The following is a 22701-nucleotide window of genomic DNA, read 5'->3' on the forward strand; positions in this document are numbered from 1 at the left end:
CATCTACTCATCCCCAAGTTCACGTCCAGCCCCATAGCTTTAAATACCATCCGAATGCTTGTGATTGTCAATCATATCGTATTCACACGCACATACCATCGCACATGCATACTAAGTCGCTTCAGTCGTGTCCAACCAGCTCTTTGCAACCCCATGGACTGTAGCCCGCCAGGCTCCTCTGTCCATGGGATTCTCCAGGAAAGAAAACTGGAGTGGGTTGCCATGCCCTCCTCCAGGGGATCTTCCTGACCCAGCAGTCAAAGCCACATGTCCTGAGGCTCCTCCATTGGCAGGCGGATTCTTTACCACTGAGCCAGGAGGGAAGCTTGCACATACTGTTACATTTTAACATCTCTGATACTGAAATTCATGTAACAGTTGATGGTGTGCTATGGCTTAATTTGAAACATTCTTAGGTGCCATAGTATAATGCACTTCTTCCTACCAATGGCATATGAGAATCCATGAAATTCAATATGGCCCCAGAGTCTTCCTGGAACTCCAAACTTCCTTACTCAGCTACTTACCTGATACCCTGTTCCCCATGGATCCCCCACAGGCATCTCAGACTTCACTTGGCCCAAGAAGAGCTGTTGGTTTCTACCTCCTGGGGATGATCTCTGGTTAGTGTCCCCAGTTCAATGAACGGCATGCCCAACCAGCAAGCCTCTCACACTGAAAATTTAGAGTTATCCCTAGTTGCTCCCACCCATAAGTGATCAGACACTCTGGTCATCTCAACTTCCAGAGCACCCCTGAATCCACCCACCTCTCTCCACTTCCCCAGCTCTCACCCACTCTCATCTTGAGCTTGTGTCTACTTTTCCCTCAGCAGCCAGTGATCTTTTCAAAACCTAAATTAGCCCATCTCAGGGACCTCCAAAAAGTAGAGAAACTATAAACCCAAAGCAAGCACAAGGAAAGGAAATAGTGACCGACTGTATTTTCTTGGGGTCCAAAGTCACTCGGACGTGAAATTAAAAGACTCTTGCTCCTTGGAAGGAAAGCTATGGCAAACCTAGACAGCCTACGAAAAAGCAGAAACATCACTTTGCCAACAAAGGTCCATATAGTTAAAGCTATGGTGGTTTTTCCCGTAGTCACGTATGGATGTGAGAGTTGGACCATAAAGAAGGCTGAATGCATCAATGAAGAATTGATGCTTTCAAATTGTGGTGCCGGAGAAGACTCTTGAGAGTCCCTTGGACAGCAAGGGGACCAAACCAGTCAATCCTAAAGGAGATCAACCCTGAATATTCATTGGAAAGACTGATGCTGAAGCTGAAGCTGTAATACTTTGGTCACCTGAAGCGAAGACCCAACTCATTGAAAAAGACCCTGATGCTGGGAAAGATTGAAGACAAAAGGAGAAGGGGACGACAGAGGATGAGATGGTTGGATGGCCTCACTGACTCAGTGGATATGAGTTTGAACAAACTCTGGGAGACAGAAGGACAGGGAAGCCTGGCATGCTGCAGTTCATGGGGTCGCAAAGAGCTAGACAAGACTGAGCAACTGAACAGCAAGCACAAGGAAAGACAAAGTATACAGAAGAGCAGGAATCAAATTAAAAATAGAAAATCAATAGAGAAAAATCAATGAAACCAACAAGCTGGTTTTCTGTAAAGATCACAAAAATGACAAGGCTCTAGCAAGACTGACAAAGAAAAAAGGAAAGAAGACACAAATTATCAATATCAGGAACAACATAGGGAAGAGCACAACACACATCAATTTAACAACTTAGAAAAAAGGGACCAATTCATCAAAAAACACAAAGTACCCCAACTGACTCAATATGAAATAGATCATTTGAATAGCCCCATAACTATTAAGGAAATTGAATTTGTAGCTGAAAAACTCCCCATAAAGAAATCTCCAGGCCCAGATGTTCACTGGAGACTTTTTCCAAATGTTTCAGAAGAATTAATAGCAATTGTACATAATCTCTTCCAGAAAATAAAAGAGGAGGGAGCACTTCCCAACTTATCATATGAGACCTCGATACCAAGTTCAGACAAAGACAGTACAAGACCAGAAACCTGCAGCCCAATATCCATCGTCAATACAGACACAAAGACCCTTAGCAAAATATTAGCAAATGGAATTTGTATTACATTTTTAAAAATTACACATCACGGCCAAGTGGAGTTTATTCCAGGGATGCGATGTTGGTTCAGTATCCCAAAACCATTCAATGTAATCACCATATTCACAAGCTAAAGACATCCCATGACCATGTCAATCAATGCAAAAAAAAATTTTTTTTTACCAAATTCAGTGCCCATGATTAAAAACTCTGAGAAAAACAGTAATAGAGAGAACTCCCTCAATCTGATAAAGAACATGGATAATACAAAAATTTTACAGTTAATATTACAGTTGAAAGTGAAATGCTTTCCCTCTATAATTGGGAACAAAGCATTCTCTCCACTCTTATTTATGAGTCCTGAAAGTTCTAGCCAGTGAAAGGGCAAGAAAAGGAAATAACAGACATACAGGTTAGAAAGGAATAAACAGGAGTGTTTCTATTTATAGATGACATGATTGTCTTTGTAGAAAATCTCAAGGAATCTATACCCAAACTCCCAGAACTAATGTGTGGGTTCAGCAAGGTCATAGGATCCTAGAAGATCAATTGTGTTTCTATGTACTAGCCATGAACACATGGATATCAAAATTAAAAATTCAATTTTACCAACTGTATTTAAAAAAACGCCCTATTTACAATCATTTAAAAAAAAGAGAGAATTTATATGCCAAAAACTATAAGAAATCCAAGAAATCAATGAAGAAAGATGAAAGAAATAAAAAATTATCTAAGTAAATGAAATCCATATTTCTGGATTGGAACAGTCAACATAGGAAAGATATCAATTTTCCTCATGTGGATATACAGGTTTAATGCAATTTTTATTAAAATCTCATCAAGATTTTTGGTCGATAGAGACAAAATTAGTCTAAAGTTTATATGAAAAGACATAGGAACTACAGTAGCTAAAACAGTTTAAAAGAGAAGAATGGGGGCTTCCCTGGTGTCCAGTGGTTAAGACTCCAAGCTTCCAATGCAAGGGGCACAGGTTCCATTCCTGATTGGGGAACTAAGATTCCACATGGCCCATGGCACAGCACCCCCCCAAAAAAATTTTTAAAAGAGAAGAAGAAAATGGGAAAAGTCAGTCGACCTGATTCCAAGTCTTACACAGCTACAGAAATCGAGTCTGTGTGATACTGGCAGAACTATAGACACACGTATCAATAGAATAGAAGAGAGAATTTAGAAAGAGCCGGACGTGACTGTGCCCAAATGATTTTTGACAAACATGCAAAAGCAATTCGATGAAGGGAGGATGTTTTCAACAAATGGTACCAAAACAGCTGGGACACTGCATAGACCAATAAAACGAACCTTGCCCTAAATTACACACCTCGTGCAAAAATCAACCTAACCTGGACCACAGACTCGTGTGCCAAATAAAAAACTATAAACTTTTTAGAAAAAAAAAATAGGGGAAAATCTTCTTAGACTTGACACCAAAAGCACAATCCATAAAACGAAACACTGATCCACTAAACTTTGTTCAAATTAAAAACTTTTGCTCTGCAAGAGACTGTCATAAGAGGATGAAAAGGCAAGTCACAGAGAGGGAGAAAATATTTGCAAACCATGTACCTGACACTGGGTTAGAATACATAAAGACACCTCAAACCTCTACAGTAAAGAAAAAAACCCAACTAGAAAATGGGCAAGCGACATGAAGAGACAGTTAATGAAAGAAGATATACAGATGGCAAACAAGCACATGAAAAGATGTTCAACATTATTAGCCCCTAGGGAAATGCAAATTAAAACCACAGTGAAACAGACTGCACAGAATGGCTGAAATAAAATATAGTGACCACACCAAATGCTGGCCAGGATACATGAAACTGGATCACTCAGACATTGCTGGTGGGAACGTAAAATGGTACAGTCACTCTGGAAACAGTCTGGCAGTTTCTTTAAAAACTAAACATGCAAATACCATGTGACCCAACAACTGCACTCCTGGGCATTCACCCAGAGAACCAAAAACCGATGTTCACAGAAACGTGAATGTACACAAATGTTTATAGCAGCTCTATTCATTACAGCCCCAAACTGGAAATGACCCAGTTATTTTTAAATTAACAGACAAATGGTTAAACTAACTGTGGCACATCCATATTACAAAATACTACTCAGCTAGAAAAAGGAAGAAGTTCTTTTGTGTGTGTACTGGGCACAGCATGTGGGATCTTGACACAACAGAGTAGATACTGTGTACAAATACTTCTGGTTGTTCACTTAAAATGGTTAAGATGGCAAACTTTATGAGGATCTTAACACAATGTGAATTTACAATGACCTTGAAATAAAGTTTAATTTAAAAAAAAATCCTAAAGCAAGTCATTTATCATCAGTACCTAACCTTTCAATGGGGACTTCTCTGGTATTTCAGTAGTTAAGAATCCATCTTCCAATGCATGGGATGCAGGTTTGATCTCAGGTCAGGGAACTAAGATCCCATATGCTGCGGAGCATCTACGCCCGTGCACCGCCACAGCTGAGCCCAAGCACCCCAACTATAGAGGCCAGGTGCTGCCATGAAAGAGCCTGCACGACGCAACAAAGATCCTGGTGCCACAACTAAGACCAGACACAGCCAAATAAACAAACACACATTTCAAAAATAAAACCTTCCCTGGCTTCCCAACACTCTCTTACAATAAAGTCCAAACTGACCCTTGCTGAGATCAGTCTCTGCCTCTGTACTGTCCTCACCTGCTCTGCTTCTGGACACGGACCTTTCTCTCTCAAATTCCTTCATCCAGGACCTTGCTGCCTTAGGGCCTTTGCACCAACTGTCTCTACCCCATCTTCACATGGAAGCTCTTTCTCTCGACTCAGCATCCAAGTCATCTCTTCAAAGAATCTCTCCCATGTCCTCTAAAGTTCCTGAGTCTTACTCAGTCACGTTACCCTTTTTAAATTTCCTGAACTCATTAGGAGGGTGTATTTTTTTTTCTTGTTTTCATATTTCAGTTCAGTTCATTCGCTCAGTCGTGTCCGGCTCTTTGCAACCCCATGAATCGCAGCACGCCAGGCCTCCCTGTCCATCACCAACTCCCGGAGTTCACTCAGACTCACGTCCATCGGGAGAAGGCAATGGCACCCCACTCCAGTACTCTTGCCTGGAAAATCCCATGGACGGAGGAGCCTGATAGGCTGAAGTCCATGGGGTCGCTAGGAGTCAGACACGACTGAGCGACTTCACTTTGACTTTTCACTTTCATGCATTGGAGAAGGAAATGGCAACCCACTCCAGTGTTCTTGCCTGGAGAATCCCGTGGACAGAGGAGCCTGGTGGGCTGCTGCCTATGGGGTCGCACAGAGTCGGAAACGACTGAAGCAACTTAGCAGCAGCAGCACGTCCATCGAGTCAGTGATGCCATCCAGCCATCTCATCCTCTGTCGTCCCCTTCTCCTCTCACCCCCAATCCCTCCCAGCATCAGAGTCTTTTCCAATGAGTCAACTCTTTGCATCAGGTGGCCAAAGTACTGGAGTTTCAGCTTTAGCATCATTCCTTCCAAAGAAATCCCAGGGCTGATCTCCTTCAGGATGGACTGGTTGGATCTCCTTACAGTCCAAGGGACTCTCAAGAGTCTTCTCCAACACCACAGTTCAAAAGCATCAGTTCTTCGGCGCTCAGCCTTCTTCACAGTCCAACTCTCACATCCATACATGACCACAGGAAAAACCATAGCTTTGACTAGACGGACCTTTGTTGGCAAAGTAATGTCTCTGCTTTTAAATATGCTATCTAGGTGAATATAAACTCCACTGGGGGACTTCCCTGGTGGCTCAGACAGTAAAGAATCTGCCCTCAATGCAGGAGACTCAGGTTTGATCCCTGGGTTAGGAAGATCCCCTGGAGAAGGGCATGGCAATCCACTCCAATATTCAATCCCATGGACAGAGGAGCCTGGCAGCTACAGTCCGTGGGGTCACAAAGAGTCAGACATGACTGAGTGACTTTTGCTTTCACTTTTTCAAACTCCATCAGAGAGAAGATTTAGTCTTATTCACCATCATATTCCACTCCTGCCCCCATGGCACAAAGTAGGTTCCTTTATAAACATTTGCTGAGACCCTTGAGTGCCTGAACAAACGCAGAGAAAAAGGCCTACGCAGGGCTCCTGCGGGAGAGGGTGGGGGCGCAGGGAGGGACTGGGGACACATGCCAATCCCCCAGTGCATTCCAAATCGGCCTCACTGTGCCCAGATTTGGTTACACTCATGTTTTCACAACCACACCCTCCCTTCCCCCACCTGCGCGGTTTTGTCATAAAAATGTCATCAGGGTGTAATGAAATAACGTGATGACTTCATAGTGCTCAGCAAAGAGAGGCCCCACCAAGGATTATGGCCCCGCTGATCCCCAAATCTCACTCTGCAGACGTGCAGAGACCCCTCCTCCCTGCCGTGGCCCCAGCGCAGGCTTCACACGGAGCCGGGTGGGCGGCAAGAGGGCGCTAGTGCAGGTGCCCCAAGCGCTCAGCAGCAAAACAGCTGCACACCCGCTCACGAGTCACTGGATGTTTACGCCTCTTCTCTGAGAGTCGGAGCCAACGTACCGAGGGCGTACCACCAGCAAGACACTGGCCTGGACGCGCCGTCACCCCAACGCCAAATGCCCCCAGTAACTTCATACGACGCATCATTTTTACAGAAGAAACAAGCCAGACCCCCACCCCCTTCCCTTCTCTTCCTCCCCTGTGTGGGCCCAGCCCGCATGTACCAGTTCCATTCGTGCTCCAACCATGCTTCTCACTCCCAAAAAGAGCCATCCTTCAGCGCCCCCATAAAGGCTTGAGGTGCACCCACCATAGGCACTGTCCCCCAGATTCAAGGGAGAGGCCAGTGGAGGCCTGGAAGCCAGACAAGGCTATTTAGCCAGGTGCCCAGAGAATGGTCTAGGAGAGGGGTGTGGACTCCGGATGGACACATTCTCCTGGCCTCATGGACTCTGTACTCCACGAGGATGGGCATGGCCGGAGGACCAGAGTGGCCTCCCTAAAGGGTCTCCTTGACCTGAGTGGAAAGGCCATCTTCCCCAGGCACTCTGCTCTGCAGGGTGGTGGAGGGGTGCAGGCAGGCCCCTCCTTCATGCCTGTCCATCTCCTACGGCTCCACAGGTGCTAGAGAACATGGCGAGACAGCTGCTCTGAAAAAAACCCAGAGCTCTGACCCAGCAGGACACTCCCCAGGCACGAAGTGATGGATGGAGGGCTCCTCACTCAGCTCACCCTCCTTTCTGCCTCCCGCCTCCTGCTTTGGGTCCTCACTGCCCAAAGTGCTCCCATCAAAGAGAAAGAAATGCCTCAGCCAGTTGTCTTGGCAGGAAGGTTAGGGGAGATAAATCTATTTAACTGAAGGCTCCTGGACTAGACGCTGCAAAATCTATGGAAGGACCAGCTAAGCCCCAACTCCTCAGCTGTGTGACAGCACAGAGGTCCCTTCTGTCATCACCCAGCCCCATGCAGGGGTCTCCCTCCCCATGATGAGAGACCCTCCCAATCATGACCACTAGCTGTTACTGCTTCTTTGCTGTGAGTCCCTGCCTCAGCTCCGACGTCACCTCATCCCAGGAGACTTCCTGATCACCACCCCCTCAGGATGAGGTGCCTGGCAGAAAGGAAGTCAAAGGAGGCCAAGATCTTGAGCATATCATCGGCCCCACATGGAAGTACCTCTTCCAGATTGCTGTGACGTTAATAAGATCCCGTTATCAAAGACTCTTTTGGCAAACGCGGCAAACGCTGTCTCCTGCGTTCGACCCAAGGTATCGTGAGACACAGGAGAACACACACTTAAGACACAGAGCCTGCCCCAAAGGGCCCCCAGGAATCTCCCAAGCTCCTCCTGCCCTGAGGCTCTGCTGAGGGTTATCAGCCCAGCGAACAAATTTTTGAAGCACGCACTCTTAAGAAAACTATAAAATGATGCTTTACAGGATTTCCCTGGTGGTGCAGTGATTAAGAATCCACCTGCCAATGCAGGGGACACTGGTTCGATCCCTGGTCCGGGAAGATCCCACGTGCCGAGGAGCATCTAAGCCCACATATCCCTACTCCTGAAGCCCGAGCTCCGCAACGAGAAAGGCCACCATAATGAAAGGCCCTTGCATCACAGCCTCCACTCACTGCAACCAGAGAAAGCCCATGCTGCAATGAAGACTCAGGGCAGCCAAAATAAATAAATAAAATTTGTAAGTTATTTAAAAAGTATGCTTTAAAAAAATTAGACTAAGAAATAATAAACTCACTGAGACAGAACTATACAATCTGGAGCTTTTTCTTTTTTCTAATTTTTTGCCCACAGTATGCAGCATGTGGGATCTTACCTCCCCAACCAAGGATCGAACACACACACACATACCCCCCAAATTGGAAGCTCAGGATCGTAACCACTGGGCCACCAGGGACGTCCCTGGAGCTTTTTCTTACCTTGGTAAATGCCCCTCGCAGAAAGCCCCAGCTCAGGAAAGCCCTCCCCTCAGGTCTGGGCCCCCACACATGTCCACACAGCATCAGTGACAGATGTAACTGCACTTGTAACCGTGGTGCTTTGACTAACGTCCCCCCTTCCCACCCCACTGTCATCGCCCCAAGTCAAGGACTGGTCTACGTTCTCACCTGCATTCTCCTGGGAGCTTTGGCGTGTGTACAAAGGAGGAGGTCAACAAATGTTCGTTTGGGGGGAAAGGGGAGCTGGGCCTTGAAACCTCAGAAGCATCCCAATGGGGCCTGTTTGATGGGCCAGAGTCAAACCCAGCCCAGCCCCTGTGACTCCCTGTGACCGTGGGCAAGTCACTTTGCCTCTCTGAGCCTCCATCGCCTCATCGCAAGTTTGTAGACTGGTTTATCAGACAAGAACTTTGCTCCATAATGATCTGTGTTCCAGCTCACCATCACAAGCTCGCTGTGCATGAATTCTACATGTCCTGACAACTCTGATCTCATTTTATCCTCCAAAGATCATTGATTCAGTGATGTTTCTTGAGCCCCTGAACACCAGGCACTGGGAGCCTAGAGGGACTGAGACAGCCTCCTCTCCTGTGGCCCCCAGGCTGGTAGGCTGGGCAGACGATGACCAGGCTGACCACAGAATGAACGCTGTGGGTCAGAGAGCAGTAAATGCTAAGAATGAGATTAGGCGGGATAAAGGGCTGGAGAGTTACAGGGAGAGGGAGAGAAGAGAGACCCTGGAACAGAGGACAGCATCCCATAAGGCAACACAGGGTTTCCAGCTGCTCCAGCGTGAACACAGCCCAGGTGAAAGGATGGCAAAGGTGATGCCCCGGGGAGAGTCTGAGCCTCTAGGACAGCCTGGTCCATGTGCCCAGAGCCCAGGGAGCGAGACCGTTCATGGGGTCAGGAAGAGAATGGTCAGCCACGGAGAGAGGGATGGGCTTTTAAGTGAGATGGGAGCTCCTGGAAGATTTGGAGGAGGGCCATGCCATGATCAGCCAGAAGGAGCTAGAAGGGGACCGGAGGGATGCGGGGACACAAGTGCGGTGGCTGCAGCCAGGACAATGCCTCTTAGACGCGAAAACAGCAGAACTGGGACCTGAACGCAGGTTGCACTTGGTTCCCCAGGTCACCAGGCAGCAACCCGCCACCCCACCTGCCCAGCCAGCAGCCCGAGGTCACAGAGGGCGTGCACTCCAGTTCAACTCAGACAAGAGTTACTGGCAAGGAAGAAAGGGGGGTTAACCCCTCCCTCCTTAACAAACAACAGTAACAGAAGTAGCGAGGACAATTACACCAGAAATGCAGTATTCCTTGAAAGAATGGGAATTGAGTTTTACTTCACAAAGCTCCTGCTGGCTGAAGTTTTGAAGGCAGAGGGCAGGCTCATGACAGACGCATGATTGAACATTCTGTTCTCGACTCCTGATACCAAGGGGAGGGAGAGACCTCCCTGAAAGGCCTGTAAACACCCATTCCAAAGACAAGGCCCCGATGCTCCTGAACCATTGTTTTCGTTATTTCTTCAGTCATAAAGCAAAGGGCCCTTGTGAAAATCAATGAACATTTAACATTTTTTCAGGTGAGGTCAGTGACTCAGTACTTAGCTCATTTGGCTTTTCTTAAAGGTGCCTTACTGTATTTAGAAAATATAAAAACCTCAGGCTGTAATTTTGACATTAAGAAAGCCAGCCCACTGCTCCCTTCCTTCCAAGGTTTTCTAGTAAAGGGAATCCTGACAGTTCATTCTCTAAACCCAAATACAACCCAGTGGAGTGTGTGTGTGTGCCTGCATGCATGAACTTTTTTGTTCCACATTCAGTGCTTTGTGTTTGTCCAGGTTTTCTGATGTATAGCCCACTCATGCTCAGTCATGTCTGATTCTTTGTGACCTCATGGACGGTAGCCCGGCAGGCTCCGCTGTCTGTGGAATTTTCCAGGCAAGAAATACTGGAGTGGGTTTCCTACTCCATGGGATCTTCCTGACCCAGGGATTGAACCTCTGTCTCTTGGGTCTCCTGCATTGGCAGGTGGATTCTTTACCACCAGTGCCATTGTGGAAGCCCTTGTTTCCACCTTGGGAGCTGACCGTGGAGTGTACCCAACACACAGGACTGCAGTTAAAGCCCAATATGGAAAAACAAAAATACAACTGTTCATGTTTATGCCTCAACTCCGAAGACATAGGTATGAGTTTACTGAAGTCAAATCCTATGTCTTGTAAAGAGCCGTTTCCGAGCTGGGCTCCCTACTTGCACAAATCGAGACTGGTGGGATTGGAACTGTGAGACAGGTATACCCTCACTCCTCATGGCCTGAATTCCAGCCCCAATCAGCAGTTTATCTGTTGGAGCGGTCGTTCCTCACAATGAGCAAGACCCACACTGTCAGGGTCACTTATAGACCCAACTCCAGAGACCCTTCTTCTCAGAAGATGCTCCCAGGATCAGATGATGATGACCCAGTCCTCTGATGACCCCTGATGATGAGAAAAGCAGAAGAGTCTTGGAATCTGGGTCCTTGGAATCTGAGACATGAGGGAGGGAGGGAAAATGGGGTCTCTGTCCCCTCTGCTGAAAAGGAAAGGGAGTTAGGGGTAACTTCCCTGGTGGTCCAATGGGTAAGACTCTGTGCTCCCAATGCAGGGGGTCCGGGTTTGATCCCTGGTCAGGGAACTAGATCCCACATGCCACAGCTAAGACCCAGTGCAACCAAGTAAATAAATAATAGTTTAAAAGAGGAAAGGGGGAGAATAGAGGGACTGTGGAGCCAGCAGGGGCAGGAGATGGATAACCATGATCCTGCCTACTGTAAAAAAAAAAATAAATAAAAGAGGAAAGGGGGACTAGCATCTTTTCTTCATTATCAATCCATTGGTCATCCTCTAGCACAACATTTAAAAGTAGCCTTTTGCCTTCAATTTTTAATGGATGTATCCATTTACTTGGGCTTCCCAGGTGGCTTAGTGGTGAAGAATCCACCTGCCAAGCAGCAGATGCAGGTTCGATCCTTGACTCGGGAAGATTCCCCTGGAGAAGGAAATGGCTACCCACTCCAGGATTCTTGACTGCGAAATCCCATGGACAGAGCCTGGTGGAATATAGTCCATGGGGTCACAAAGAGTTGGACACGACTGAGCGACTAAACAGCAACAGCAGAATCCACTTACTTACCATTCCTCCTGCAGAATGAGTATATCAAAACACTTGTATACAACACAGACCACAACTAAAGAACCTCTACTACTAAGAAAATGATGAAAATCAAAAGTCACTATTTGCAAACACCATAATAATAATTATGGCAAGCAAGAATCATCAATGGATGCTAAAATTACTGGGAGAAAGGAGGAAGAGGAACAGCATATCTGTCTAGACTCCAAATATCTCCCCACAATATACTTATAAATGGCAAAGAGAGAAATAATTACACAACAGTGGAGAAACCTGGCTGAGACACCACCTTAACCAAGTGATCAAAGTTAACATCAGCAGTATTGATTCTATGTACCTCTTCATATGCGCGCCAAGAAAGGTACAACATGCCTTTCACAATCTCCTCCCCCAAAATGCATAATCTCCATCGAATAACTGGTTAGTACTTTTACAAGTGCTGAGGTCATGAAAGACAAAGTAAGACCAAAAAATGGCCCCAGACTGGAGGAGACTAACAGACAAATGTAAAATGGGGAAAATAAAACCAGAAAAATGATATGAGTAGGATGGTTGGTAACATTTAAATAATGTCTTGGTTTAGAGTATTATATCATTGCTAATTTCCTGGCTTGGATAATTGTACTATGGTTCTAGAAGATATTAACCTTAGGAAAAATGCTATAGATTCATGTCTGTGTTTCCCCCAACCCCCACCTCTAAATTCTTATGTTAAAACCTAATCCCCAGTGTGATGGTATTTGAAGGTGGGGCCTTCGGGAAGTGATTAGGTCATAAAGGTGGAGCCCTCATGAATGGGATTAGCACCCTTTTAAAGACCCCAGGGAAGATACATTGAGAAAAGGACTGTCTATGAACAAGGAAGAGAGCTCTCTCCAGATAATGAATCTGGCAGCACATTGACTTTGGACTTCTCAGCCTCCAGAACTGTGAGAAATAAATGTTTGTCATTTAAGCCCCCCAGTCTATGGTGGTTTGATACAACAGCCCCAAAAATGGACTAAGGCAGGGAAGCTGATGAAAGGAAAAGCTACACAGAAACTCTGCTTACTAGTTTTTGCAACACTTGTGTAAATATAAAATTAAACTTTAAGAAAAGTTTGAAAAAACACTTGTAAAATTGTTAAAATATATATGATAATGTGATTGAAACATGGTCTGGAGTGGCTAAATTAGACAACCACTTAAATACCCATCAGTTGAGGGAATGGGAAATAAATGATGATGCTCTTCTACAGTGGAATACTACACAGCTGTTAAAAATGAGGTGTCTCTATGGGAATATATTGCAAAATATTTTCCTGGGGGAAAACCAAGTTATAGAACAAAATAACATTACTTAATATTTGTTTAAGAAAATATGTTTACAATCAGGGACAAAGAGAATAGATTGGTAGCAGCCAAGGGGGGCCTTGGAAGTTTGGGATTAGCAGATGCAAACTGGTATATACAGAAAGGATAAACAACAAGGTTCTACTGTTTAGCATAGAGAACTATATTTGATATACTGTGATAAACCAAAATGGAAAATAATATGAAAAAGAATATATATATATATATACATATATGTATAGGTATAACTGAGTCACTTTGCTGCACAGAAGTAATGAACACATTGCAATTCAACTATACTTCAATAAAACATAAATTAAAAAAGAAAAAATATATTTACATATATACATATATGTGGAGAAAAAATCTGTAATGACATTTTAACAATGGGATTATGGAAGTGACACTGGAAGAGAAGAGAATGTTCATTTTTTACTTTACTCAGTTACGATCAAATGTTTGAACTTCTTTTTAGCAGTAAGGATATATCACTATCTTCATAATAAAAATAAACAATAATAATTCTGGCCTAGGAGCATACTCCTGTGGGTCCCACCAATTCATGCTGCAGGCTGATTCTGGGGTCAGCTCCATGCTGAGCCCTATAGTGGGCAGCGCTGTGTGGGCACAGGCCCCAACTCAGGGGCTCACTCTTAATCTTTGGGGATGAAAACATACCCAACTCATGATGACTCTGTGATGGTTAATTTTACATGTCAACGTGGTCGAGCCACAGTACCTAGCTCTATGGTCAAATATGAATGGATGTTGCCATGAAAGTATTTCTTTAGATGAGATTAACATTGAGGGAGTAAACTTTGAGTAAAGCAGATTACCCCTCCATAATATGTGGGCCTCATTCAATCAGGTGAAGGCCTTCAGAAAAAGACCGCCCTCCCCTGAAGAGGAGGAAATTCTGCCAGCGGATTGCCTTCTGACCCCAGCTGCAACGGTAATTCTTCCCTGTGTCTCTGGAGCCTACCCTGTAGTTTTTGGAGGTGCCAACCCCCACCACCACATGAGCCAATGCCTTAAAAATCTGTCCATCTCCCATATATATCTACTACCACACACTATTGGTTCCGCTTCTCTGAAGAACCTTGCCTAAAACAGATCCCCCACGCAAATGTCCTCTTAGTGGAGGGCACAAAGTGTTCTCTTAACACACAAGGGAGAGGGATTTGGAGTTTGAGGAGGGTGGTCCCAGGAAGAAGATGAGGAAGGGTCTTTGAAACAGAAAGCTAGAGCTGGAGACCAGTAGGGGTGAAACGGTAAGGAGTCCAGTTCCGGGAGCTGGAGCAAGACCTGAAGGGGCAGAGGACAAGGAGGCAGGCAAGGCTGGGTCTCAGAGTCCTTGGACGTCTAGTCACCCATTTAGACCTCTCCCTGTGAATGTTGAGGAGCTCCTGAGAGCTGGGAGTGGAGGACACTGGAGACAGAAGTAAGGCTGTGGAGCGGGGTGGGGCTTGAGATGGGCGGGGCCATGAAATGGGCAGGGCCGTGGTGGGGTGGGGCTGGGCAGAGGTGGGGCTTGGGTAGGTGTGGCTTGAAAGGGGTTGGGGGGCTGTGGTGTGGTGGGACTTGAGGGGTGGGGCTGTGAGGTGGACGGGGCTGGTGGTGGGTGGGGCTGTGAGGGTGGGGCTTGAAGTGGGCAGCTCTTGAGAAGAGGGGCTTGTGGAGGGATGTGTGTGTGAATGGCCTCGCCTGGCCCTTTTGCTCATCAAATATCCGCTGGATTATGAGGATCTTTCAGCTGGGGAGCAAGTCCCTTTCATCTTTGCACACACATTGTCCCCATACCCCATACACAAAAGCTGCTCCATAAATGCGTGCCGGCCTCTGTTTCCAGGCCTCAGCCCTCCTACCCCAGCAGCTCTGCTAGAGCTGGGTTCACCCAGAGGAAGTAAAAGGAAAGGCAGAGCTGGCCAGCCCTGCGGCCGTTACCTCACGAGGTTGGCGCAGGGCCCAGGCCACCGGCAGCTCTGGTACACGCGCTGGACCACCGTCTCCGAGCCGTTCTGCACCTGGCAGGACACCGTCCGTGTCACCGTGTGATGGCACCAGTGCCTGTGGGGAGAGCAACAGTCGCATCAGTCCCGCCCGTTCCTGAGGCATCTGACTGCGGATCAAAAGGCTGTCCAAGGCCAGACGGGGCCCCTCCACATGCCTGCAGGGCCACTGCTGCTGGGCAAGGGGCCCGCTGAGACCCTCTGCCTCGGTCAAAAGGAGAGAGTAGCCACACCCCGTAGCCATCAAGCCCCCCGCATCATTCCAGTCTTCCAACAACTCCGTGTGAAATCAGGATGGGGCTGTACCCCTGCCAGGAAATCCCCCTCTTGAAGGAAAACTGTCGGGGAGATGATTAGAACACACTGGAACGCGGGGTCATAGGGACAATCACAGGATGGGCATGGGGCTGTGAAACTGTGGGAACCCAGCAGGGCCCCCCACCCAGGTCCTAAGAAAGGGGAAAGATCAGAGTCAGCCAACCCTAAGTGTAGGGGCAAAGAGTGGAGGCAGTCCGAAGAAGAGACAGCAGAGTGAGCAAAGGCAAGGAGCTGAGACAGACCGTCGTGGGTTCAAAGATCTGCCTGCGGCCAGAAGACTGGAGGAAGGGGAGGAGCCAGGAGACACCAAGAGGCCTGGAACCTGCCAGGCTAGAAGTGGGTCTCATCCTGACTTTGGTGGGAACCACTGAAAGACTCTGAGTTGTGGGCAATGATTCAGATGATTCTGATTTCAGAAAAGCCCCTCTGGTGCAGTGTGTAAGAGCTGAGGAGGCCTGAGCTGGGACCCAGGGAGGTGGGGGTGCAGAACATGTGCAAACAATATGGTGATTAGATCAAGATGGCAGACACCTCCCCCCTCCCATCTCCAGATCCTAGAAATTGAAAATCTAAAAGTAAGTCCCCCATGAAATCATCAAGATGGTGGCAGAGGAGGTCCCTTACTCAATACCCCCCAATAACAATAATCTGGCAGTCGTCCTCAGACAAAAATGCCTTTGTGGGAGCTTTGGGATTTTTGCAAACTATTTATTTGATAAGGACTGATATCAAAATATATAAGGAACTCATAAAACTCAATAGCAAAAATTAATAATAATCCAATAAAAATGGCCAAAGAATCTGAATAGACATTTTCCTAAAGAATACACATAGAATACATACAGATGGCCAACAGACACATGAAAAGGTACTCAGCATCAGTGTGTGAAAGTCACTCAGTCATGTCCGACTCTTTGTGAAACGACCCCATGGACTATACAGTCCAGGGAATTCTCCAGGAAAGAATACTGGAGTCGGTAGCAGTTCCCTTCTCCAGGGGATCATCCCAACCCAGGTCTCCTGCATTGCAGGCAGATTCTTTACTGGGTGAGCCACCAGGGAAGTCAAAGAATACTGGAGTGGGTGGCCTATCCCTTTGCCAGGGTATCTTCCCAACCCAGGAATCGAACCGGGGTCTCCTGTATTGCAGCAGATTCTTTACCGGCTGAGCTACCAGGAAAGCCTCGTCAGGGAAATGCAAATCAAAATAAGATATCACCTCACACCTGTTAGGATGGCTGTTATCAAAAAGACATGAGACAACAAGGGTTGTTGAAGGTGGAGAAAAAAGGGAAGCACGGTACAGTATTGGTAGGAAGGTAAATTGGTGCACCCATTATGGCAGGTTCTGTAAAAAAATTAAAAATAGAATTATTATATGACCCAGGAATCTCACTTCTGGTTCATCTATCCAAAGGAAACAAAATCAGTATCCCAAAGAAATATCTGCGCCTCCACGTTCGTTGCAGTATTATTCACAATAGCCAAGATGGAAGCAACCAAATGTCCATCGGCAGATAAATGGATAAAGAAAATGCAGCGTATATACACAATGGAATGCAATTATTCAACCACAAGAAGGAAAGGAAACCTTACCATCTGTGACAACATGGATGACTCTAGAGGACATTATGCTAAGGGTATAAAGTCAGACAGAGAAAGACAAATCTGTATGATCTCATTTATAAGAAGAATCTGAAAATGCCAAACTCATAGAACCAGAGAGAACAGTGGTTGTCAGGGGAGAGGAGGATGGGAGAGATGGGGAGATGCTGGTCAAAGGATACAAAATTCCAGTTATAAGATGAATAAGTTCTGGGGATCTAGTGTACAGTTTAGATCTGTATAGGGTGATTATGGTTCATAATACCATACTGTACACTTGAAATTTGCTAAGAGAATAGATCTTCAGTGTTCTTACTTGTGTTCTTATACACAAAAAGAAGGTAGCTATGTGAAATGAGAGATGTGTTAATAATCCGTGGTAATCATTTCACAATGTATATGCAATTAAATCATCACATTGTAAACCAAAAAAAAAAAAATCAAGTTGTACAATCTAAATAAACACTTTTTAAATTTGTCAATCAGAATTCAATAAAGCAGATAATACAAATAAAAAAGTCCCTAGGAGCATTGGAAAACAAAAAGCAGTGGGACCGGTACTTTGAGGAATTTGAGGAGCTAAAAGCACCAGGCACTTAACTGAAGGAGGAAGCACAGACCAAAACACACAGGGAAGACTGGGTTCAAGGCGGGCGCACTCTAGGAGCAGCAAATGTGGCCAATGGGATAGGGGAGGGGTGCAGAGGCGACTGTCAGAGGACCACAGGAGAAGGAGCCAGACAGGCAGGACCAGGATTCCTATTCTTGCTGGTGTCAAGAGTCAGGCATTGGTGTCACACAGATGAAGTAAGTTAGAAAGAGAAAAACAAATATGTATATTAACACATATATGTGGAATCTAGAAAAATGGTATATAGATGATCTTATTTGCAAAGCAGAAAAAGAGACACAGACATGGAGAACAAATATATGGATACCTACCAGGGGGGAAAGCGGGGGGCGGGGGTGGGGGAGGCATTGGGAGACTGGAATTGACACAAATACACTATTGCTGCTGTGTATGAAATAGATAACTAATGAAAACATACTGTACAGCACAGGAACTCTAATGCACTGTGGTGACCTGAATGGGAAAGAAGTCCAGAGAGGAGGAGATAGACGTATAAATATGGCTGATTCATTTTGCTGTACAGTAGGAACTAATACAACATTTGTAAAGCAATACTTCAATAAAAAATTAATTAACAAAAAAAAGAATCAGGCATTGAACTGTCCTGTTTCGTGGCAGATGTGATCAGAATGGATGCCTCAAAGGCAGATGACCTCCAGGAAAAACTGGAACTCTCTCAAGGTCAGACAGCTGAATTCTTGAACATTCTTTATCCTCTACCTATTCCACCAATCCACCAAGAGGCAAAGCAGCAATGAACAGAGAAACAGAAACAGCTAATGGAAAACCCCAAATGCCAAGAATTTCAAACTATTTAAGGAAAAAAGGCCAATACCCTGAAAGGCACTGACTCAACAGAGAATAAATCACAATTCAAGAAAAAAAACAATGAATAGAGCAATTGGAGATGCTTCCTTATGGAGATGGTTGTCTCCAGTGTAATTAATGTCCTCAAGGAGACATAATTTTTCACACATAAGAAATACTATGAAATGAAAAAGTTAGATGCCTTGGAAATGAAATATGACTGGGAAAAGAAAAAAGGCTCAACAGATGGGCTGAAAATTCAGAGCAGACAAATTAAGGAATGAGCTGATGAGTGGATGTGAGCCATGACCTCTCCAAGGATGCACTGCAGAGGGACACAGAGATGGAAAATGTGTGAGCAAAGGTGAGGTACCCAGAGGACAGACCAAGTTCCAACACACATCTATTAGGGGAGACCAGAGACAGCACAGGAATGTATAGACTTGAAGCAATAATAAAGAATATTTCCCAGAGCTGAAGAAAGACGTGAATTCTTTTGCGTGTGTGAATAATTTTTTCATTTTTAAATATTTTTATTGAAGTACAGTTGATTTACAATGTTTCAGGTATACAGCAAAGTGATTCAGTGTTTTAAATATATATATATACATACATGTATATTCTTTTTCAGATTCTTTTCCATTATAGATCATTACAAGATATTGAATATAGTTCCCTGTGCTATACAGTAGGTCTTTATTTTTAGTTCATTTATGTATAGTAGTGTGTATCTGTTAATTCCAGATTCCTAATTTATCCCCCTCCCAACTTTCCCCTTTGATAACCACAAGTTTGTTTTCTATCTCTATGAGTCTATTACTATTTTGTTAAGAAGTTCATTTGTATATTTTTAGATTCTACATATGAGTGATATCCTATGATATCACTACATATTTTCCCATCTGTAAAAATAGGAAGGACAGTTTTTACACTTTTATGAACATTGTGGGGTTCGAGTGGCCGGCTAATCAGTCATGACACCTTGGGGCAGGGAGTGCCATGTCGTTCACACACCAGTAGCCTGGACCTGCTCATTTAAAAATTGTAAGACATGAGTTCTTAATTCGAAAGGGCCCACTGAGTGCTAAGCAAGATGAACAAAGAAATGAATGAAAATAGAGTACATGCAAAAGTGAATCAACAAAATCAAACACAGGCTTTTAAAAAATCAAACAGACAAAATTTAGATAATCATTATTGAGAAACAACAAAATACATAAGTAGTCATTGAGAACAAGAAAAAAATTCCATATAGAGATTAGACACTGTAAATAAATATTGTGTCTGATTGTGACATCAAAATTTTTCAAAATCTCGACAACTGAACAATTTTCTAGGAAAATATATTGGCGCCGTCAAAAATACCACGAAAGAACATGAAAAAGGAGTCAAAAGTCGATCCCTTTCCCCAAAGGCACCAAGCAACCTGGTTCTGTCACCAGTCTACTGCATGACTGGAAGCAAGCCTCAGTGAAATAGAAAAGCCTACCTCTCAAGGTTATTGTGAGGATTAAATGAGCAGGTCCAGGCTACTGGTGTGTGAACGACATGGCACTCCCTGCCCCAAGGTGTCATGACTGATTAGCTGGCCACTCGAACCCCACAATGTTCATAAAAGTGTAAAAACTGTCCTTCCTATTTTTACAGATGGGAAAATATGTAGTGGGAGATGAATTCCCACTGCCCATGACTCAAACCGGAGGCCGAGTTGGGAAGGGAATCCAGCTCTCCTGCCCAGGGTTGTACCTACACAATACAAACCACTGTCTCTGTCAGTTACTCAGGGAAACCCAGCCTGGACCCTTCCTCCATCTCTACCTGGGAGCATCAGCAAGAATCTTGAGGGTTGAACTGCTGCCCAAGCCAAGGACCATGCTCCACCCTGAGAGTTGCCCCTGGCAATCTGGAACAAAGTCCAGCCACTCCTGGGTCAGCGCTTTCTATAGGGAAATGAGCTATGAATTGGAAAACATTTTCAAATGCCTCGATTCATCATCTCCAGACATTTGATCTTTTAATGGGCTGTAAATGGCTTCCCAAAATCAAAACCTGGCCAAAAACAACCAAGAAGGCAGGCAGAGACAAGGAAGGAGGGCTCCGGGTCTTTTCAGATGGAATTCTAAACCCTGTTCATCTCCAGGCTCCCGAGGTTCTGGGGAATCTTGGGAGGACACATGCTGCCCTCACATGGGGTCCCCCTTAGGATCCCCAGGTCCTGAGTATCACACCTATTTGGTGGGTGGCATCGCACCACCGCCCACCCTCACCCCTACCCCTGACCATGATGAGTGCACGATGGTGGGTGAACAAGGCTGTATGGGCTACAGAATGACTCCACCCAGAGACCAGCTTGACAGCGGAAGTACAAATCCTGACTGCACCGGAAGGACTGGCCCAGGGGCACAGAATTCGGGAGTGGCAGGGCTGGTCTTCAAACTGCCTAGGAAGTGAGTGTGGCCTCAGCAGTCTCCATCAGGATCGGGGGAGGGGGGATGACTGGCATTATTTGGGGACATCATCTCAGCAATATCCATTCATCATTGCCATCCACCCTCCAGTTGAGCTTTCGTGGAGGGTCCAGGAAGGGAAACTGACTCCCAGCTTTGGGCACAAATCTGCTCTCCTCCAGACTTGTTTCCTTAGGAGGAGAGGCCTGGGGCTACAGTCTATAGGGTCGCACAGAGTAGGACACGACTGAAGCGAATTAGCGCACACACACACACACACACCCCCCACCTCTGATGTGTGTTAGTCTCTCAGTCGTGTCCGACTCTCTGTGACCCCATGGACTGTACCCCAGCAGGCTCCTCTGTCCATGGGTATTCTCCAGGCAAGAATACTGGAGTGGGTTGCCATGCCCTCCTCCAGGGGATCTTCCCAACCCAGGGATCAAACCCAGGTCTCCCACATTGCAGGAGGATTCTTTACCATCTGTGCCACCGGGGAAGCCCAATCTACCCCTGATGAAGAAGAGCAATTGACTTGGCCCTGCTCCACCTGACCCCCAGAAGGGCTGCTCCCAAGCAGCTTTCGCCACGTTAAGTGTCTGGCTCTCTGATTTGGTGAATCGTTAAATCCTCCGTTGAGTCCTTTGGGAAAAACCAGCGCTAAATGGCTTTAGGAAATCATGTCATGATGAAACAGAGAGGTCTTTAGAACACCCCCAGCCCATGCCCTCCTCTTAACAGGACTAACCAATCCATCTCTGATGCTGTTTTACCCGGGAGATGCCACTGCAGCAGTCCTCCCTGCCTTAGCCCTGGGACCCCCTCCCCAAGTGACCTCTGAGCCCCAGTCCTGTCTGAGCTTTGCTTTGGGACCTGATCTCGCCTCCCCCACCGACCCCTGGGCCTGACCCAAGCCTGGGGGCATTGACAGTGCCCTCCTTCCCACAAGGACCACACGGTCTGCGCCCATGTCCCTGCCCCACGCTCTGCTCCACCCCCACGTGGCATCACCTTAATGCTTCCTCTTGAACCCCCAACATATGTGCCCCACTTGCGTGGACACACCTCGTCACAGCCCATGGAACACCTCAAGATACACCACTGCAATCCGTCCACGACTGAAACCATTGCTCTCCCACCCCTTCTCGCTCCATCTTGGTGACCAGCTGCACTAAGCTTCAGGTCCCCTGACCCAGAATCCCCAGGGGAAGCTGCCCCACCCTCCCTCCACCTTCTCCCTCCCTCCACCTTCTCCCTCCCTCATGCTCCATGGCTGACCAGCCCTACATCAGGGGAGTCCTGCCAGCACCCCGGCCCAGGGCCGAGGGTCCTGATTCCCGCAGTCCAGCCCCTGCTGGTCTGCCAGTCTCCCTGCAGTCTCTTCAAGGTGCCACCAGAGGGCGCTCCCTAAATCACAAATCTGGCCCAGTCACCTCCTCCCTGGAAACCCTTTCTTAGCTCCCCACCCCCTCGGTTCCCACCCACCTCCCTGGTGTTACCTTCAAACACGCTCCATCTTGCCATTTACCCTGTCACTCCGTCCTCCCTGGCATGCCATCCCACCTTCTTTCATTCAGCCAACTCTTACCCTACCAGCCTGCATTCAGGCTCCATCCCCTCGGGGAAGCCCTCTCTGATCCTCTGCCCCACAGGGCCCCCTGCACGCCTCTATCTTAGCCTTCATTGTACCTGAGGACCACAGGCTCCCAAGGACAGTGGGCTCAGGGCAGGCCCTGTAAAGGTGTCCTCATCTATGTGACTCCAAGCTCCACATCCCAGAGGGACCCTTTCCCATCCACATTCACTCACTCTTACCAAAAACTGC

The 22701-nt window shown here is 46.4% G+C and overlaps 1 protein-coding gene across 2 annotated transcripts in view; it reads right to left on the reverse strand.

Moving 5' to 3' along the window:
* COL26A1 (collagen type XXVI alpha 1 chain) overlaps window positions 1-22701 on the reverse strand; it is a 164215-nt gene that overhangs the window by 106499 nt on the left and 35015 nt on the right. For both annotated transcript variants that reach the window (XM_019988371.2, XM_019988372.2), the window contains exon 2: window positions 15004-15126. In XM_019988371.2, coding sequence (XP_019843930.2) covers window positions 15004-15126 — 123 coding nt within the window. The remainder of the gene's footprint in view (window positions 1-15003; window positions 15127-22701) is intronic.

Source organism: Bos indicus, chromosome 25 (assembly GCF_029378745.1).
Source record: "Bos indicus isolate NIAB-ARS_2022 breed Sahiwal x Tharparkar chromosome 25, NIAB-ARS_B.indTharparkar_mat_pri_1.0, whole genome shotgun sequence".
NCBI lineage: Eukaryota > Metazoa > Chordata > Mammalia > Artiodactyla > Bovidae > Bos > Bos indicus.